Here is a 5,021-nt window from a genome sequence, read left to right as displayed (position 1 = left end):
TATAGCTGGTGGTGACGGTATAAAGTTAGACTAAGTGAATGGGAAGCCAAAGAGACTTTTCTTTGTCTCTATATGTTTAAGCGTTTATTCTCCAGAAGGCGTCTTTTCGAACGAAATTTAAACGCTTTTAGCGGTCGGCTACGCAACAGACTAACACACAGGGCCGGATTTATCAGTAGGCAGAGTAGGCAGTTGCCTAGGGCGAAAAATTATTGAGGGCGGCAAAATATATGAATATATTACATTGATAATACTGTACGTGAATATAATAATTAAACAACAGATATATTCAGATATACAGTATAGCATTTATAAACAGTGCGGCAAGTCATGTATGGCAAGTCATCGCTCCTAGAGTAGGCTACCTCACATAATCACACATTGCGAGTCACAAAATCGAGCTTGTTATTAAGAGACATGTTAAATGAATAAAAAAGCGATAAACAGCTCTATAGCTGTTGGTTTTTGATTTTTTATGTGATAGTTGATGACACAAGAACACAGCGAGATATAAAGATCATGCCTAGTTTTCCTAATAGAAGTTCGCCTTAAATTAGGTCTTTGGTATGACCTAAACTGGAATCAAACCCAGACATACACGCACTATAACCGAAGGCGATAACTGATTGGGCACTCAACTGGTGTTTTAGAACTACGTGTGCCCTATTAAATGTTAGGCTACCTCCAAAGCCAAACCTATGCTTCAATGGGTGATCGGGCTTACGCTCTCGGTGACCGGGCCTGCATCAGTGGTTCAAAGCCTCTACAAGTAAGCGAAACTGTCAGGATTTAGCTTTCAAAGAAGCTTTTCCAGTCCGAAGACAAAGATTCAATCAATCAATCGAAGTAGCCTACTGTTCAACATTTTCCTCTGATGCTCTGCCAAAGCCTGTCTTTATGAGTTGCCACTATTCTTTTCTGCACAATTCGTCTACCTTTGATGAATGCTAGATATCCATGGAAGATTATATTTCATCCACTGTTTTATTATCCCATATTGTTTTAGGACATCATCTTTCACTTTTATTTAGAAACCGATTTAAAATTCTTAAACTTACCTTACAAACACAAAAGTCTTCATAACGAATCCGCACAAAACTAACATAAAAGTAAAGTGAAGCAACTGATCAAAACTCAACAAACTTTGCAAGAAGTGCCACCTGAAACATCCGTTTCGCCTTCAAGCAACCGAGCTTGTACACACTGCTTGGCTAAGAATAAACTGTGCTTACTGATTAGGGATTATAGACAGCAACAGAGCACCTGAGTAGCTGCTGTACTTCACAGGTTCTCAACTTTTATAAACCGCCCACGATTTTCTCACCAAAACGAATAATGCTGTAAAAATAAGTACAGTAATAAAAAATACCAAAAGCACTTCATGAACCACTCCTGCCATCGTTACTAAATGTCAATTTTCAAATTCTTTGCGGTTGCACAAGCATAAATTTTGCAAAAAGAGTATTCCTCCTAGTACGTATTGTAATAAGTTTTCGATTTCTCAAGAAAGCGAGTATATACTATTATGTTTTTTTTTCTGTTTTGTTTTTCTTTAAATTAACAAAATCACATAAATGTACTGCTTTTGCTGATAGGAAATTGTGGTAGCCTACTAAATGATGACTGACATTACAAAACCTCATGATATATTTTATATGAACTATTCTTCTTCTATTGAGTGTTCTAAATTTGTTGGAAGTATCTTTAAAAGTATTAGTAGAATACTCAGCTACTCCTGTGTAGTGTGCTGACAGGGATCGCGACGTGAACGCTTCTACTATGATTACTACTATGCTATTACGAAATATCGACTTTTGTACCACGAGTTTTTTATTTTTTTTATTTCAAATAGCCAAAAGTAATGAAAAACCAAAGAAAAACTTTAATCAACATGAATTATAATGGTATTATCACAGCGTTGTAATATCTTAAAACATATTTTTTGAAAGAAAGCAAGACATTGCCTCCCCAAGCCCCCTCCGTGGCTACGCTCCTGGTTGAAAGTGTTTCTTAGTTTGACTTATTTTATAGTGAAGACCGCAGTATCCTTTTTAATTTAATAATACCTTGTGAACGGCCTTGTTTAATCTTTGGTTACCATGATTTTATCTGGCAATTTTGACATGCAGTGACGTTTGTATTATGAAAGATTTTGATGCAGATATATTTTCCTTTATTACGTAACAACAGTCAATGAATGGTAACAATAAAATGATTAAAGCAATCAGGTAAAACGAATTATTCTCAGCAGACTATTGTATTTAATGCTGGCGAAATCGACTTGTCACGTAAGATGCTCTGTTGCTTTGCAACTGCACATCATCTTTATCGTGCAGATGCTACAGAGATGATCTGAAGAAGCAGGGAGAAAGGCTCTATCTAACTTGTGAAGTGAGGTCATTTTGTAGAATTTCACAACATGAGTGACGATGCATCATCCCCGAATTTTGCTCCTCTTCCACTGCTTCTATATGCCAAACCATCGGCACGCTTGGAGTTATTTGCCAAAAAGATGCGCTTTTGTTGTCAGCTTTGCGATTTTGATGACGCCTCGGCAGATTTAAAGAAAAAAGAATTAAAAAGAATCTATCTAAATGAATGCGTGGAATTTGTGAAAGATAGACGAGGAATTCTGATAGAGCCGATCTACGCGATGACTTTTGCTCTGTTTGCTCACAACGTGTTTAGGAATCTTCCCCCGCGTACTAAATTGTATGATCCCGATGAAGACGAAATGATTTCTGTGCCTTCTTGGCCCCATCTTCAGCTTGTCTATGCTTTTTTCATACGAGTTTTGGAGTCGCCAGATTTTCAACCCAGCAAAGCTAAAAAGTTTTTAGATCACAGTTTTATTGCACGATTAATGGATATGTTTGCCAGTGATGATGACAATGAGAGAGATTGCCTAAAGACAACTTTGCATCGCATCTACGCAAAATTTCTTGGTCTGAGGTCTTTCATCAGAAAGGAAATTAACAACAAATGCTTAGAATTAATTTACGAAAATTTGTACTTTCCTGGAATAACTGAGATTTTAGAAGTCTTGGGAAGTGTGATTAATGGTTTTGCTTGTCCAATTAAACCAGAACATATTCAATTCTTAAACCAAATTCTTCTTCCTTTGCATTCTCTACCAAAACTGCAGCATTTTCATGCTCAGTTGGTATATTGCGTTGTTCAGTACTTTGAAAAGGACCCAACCTTGGCAGAAGAATTTATAAAAAGGTTTTTGAAGAGATGGCCGAAAACAGCAAGCTCAAAAGAAGTTTTGTTCTTGGATGAGTTAGAAGAACTTATCGACATTCTTCAACCTGCAGAGTTTTCGAAAGTTCAGAAGATAATCTTCATGCAAGTCGCTGCATGCGTCCGCAGCGAGCAATCACAGGTAAATAGGCTACCCGATGTCTGGAACTTGTTGGAAAAGGGTCGAGCTTTGTTAGTTGAGATTGCCAAAGCAAATTTTATAAAACATAAACATTCAATTTTGACATGATTAATGAAACGTATGATTTGAATAGTAATTATTGAGCAGGGAACTTTTAAAATTCTAAATAGCATATTTAAAATGCCTTTGTGGAATATTTGTGTACTGTACGGTTAGGTGCTGCCAAAGTAGAGTGTTTACAATATATCGATATATCCTATGGCCTACTCCCATAGCACTAAACTAGGGTATTCAACATTTCTGCATATACTCTCTTTTAAAAATAAAATTTTTAGTATATACGCATTTATGTTAATTTACAATATACAACTTTTTTTTGAAGGTCGCAGAAAGAGCTTTATTTTATTGGGAAAACGAGTACATTGTCAGTCTACTGGAAGCCAGTGCCGGTCAATTGTTTCCACTCCTTTTACCGAGTTTGATTGACGCTTCAAATCTCCATTGGAACAAAGCAGTGGTTACTATGGCGACTAACGTGCTGAAGAACTTCATGACTACAAATCAAAAAGTGTTTGACCAAGTAGTGAAGTCAGTCAAGCAGAAAAAACATGTGGACGATATCAAAAAGATTGAAATGTCAGAAAAATGGAGTAAAGTCGAATCGCTAGCCATGAGCAATGATCAATACGTTTTATACGCAAATAAAGCCAGCAGTTCATCGGGCACTTAATTAGGCTGACATACATTTAAGCAAAGCTGACCATACACCTGCAATGTTAACCGAAAAAACAACATAACAAATCAGCTAAGTAAAAGCTTGCCATACGCTGCTATCATTGAAATAAGCACTATACCTGATGATGGCATTAGTTACAGTAAATATTTCTTTTTGGTATACAGTAGGTGCTGCCAAAATGAAACTTAATGAAAAATGGAAGTTAAGTTTTTCTGTAAATGGAAGTTATCTATGTGACGTTTTTTAATTAGCACATAAAAAGCAAAATTAAAAAGTAATGTCAAAAAATCAACAGTAATTCTGAACTTCGCAGCAAATTTTATCGCGCAGAGCTGCATCTAATCTTCAAGAAACGCATGGCAATTGTTTGCATGCTTTCAGCACATGCTTCTTGCTTTGGAATTCGCCCATCTATCTAAAATCACGTTGGAACTTTTACCTCACGTTGTTTCCACGTGTGTACGCATTGCTTCAAACAACGTAGTACAGTCCATGTTTACATTGATTCAACGTCTGCAAAAGTTGAACCAATATAAAAAACTGAATTGCAGACTGTGTTATCATAAATATTTTCATTGCAAAGGTAGAACCGAAACGCAATGGAATAGTAATAGTTACGTTTCTGCCACGATTCTAAACCAACGCTGTTAAGCCACATCTACACGACGTTACATTTTTGGTTGTTATCGTTCTTAATAAAGATGCCGTGGCTTCTGGACGATACTTATCACAAAAAATATGAAACATGTTCACATACTTGAAAGACATTAAACTGCAGCAGCAATTACACAAAATAGCGGTAACTTTTTTAAATTACCCAGACAGTAAAATTTGTCAATTTTACTTTGATTTAACGTCTGCAAACATTGAATCAATGTAAAAATAATTGATTGTGCTGTC

The 5,021-nt window shown here is 36.2% G+C and overlaps 1 protein-coding gene across 1 annotated transcript; it reads left to right on the top strand.

The window, feature by feature from the left end:
* Positions 1-2,242: 2,242 nt before the first annotated feature.
* On the top strand, positions 2,243-4,254 carry LOC145781197 (serine/threonine-protein phosphatase 2A 56 kDa regulatory subunit alpha isoform-like). Its single transcript, XM_082592978.1, has 2 exons — positions 2,243-3,385; positions 3,768-4,254. Exons 1-2 carry the CDS (start codon positions 2,420-2,422, stop codon positions 4,113-4,115), a joined length of 1,314 nt encoding a protein of 437 aa, XP_082449104.1. The 5' UTR covers positions 2,243-2,419; the 3' UTR covers positions 4,116-4,254.
* Positions 4,255-5,021: the final 767 nt, after the last annotated feature.

The sequence above is a fragment of the Aplidium turbinatum genome, chromosome 1, assembly GCF_918807975.1.
Source record: "Aplidium turbinatum chromosome 1, kaAplTurb1.1, whole genome shotgun sequence".
Taxonomy (NCBI): Eukaryota; Metazoa; Chordata; class Ascidiacea; order Aplousobranchia; family Polyclinidae; genus Aplidium; species Aplidium turbinatum.
Note: the sequence above shows the minus strand (reverse complement) of the source record. Positions and strands in the feature narration are given on the sequence as shown.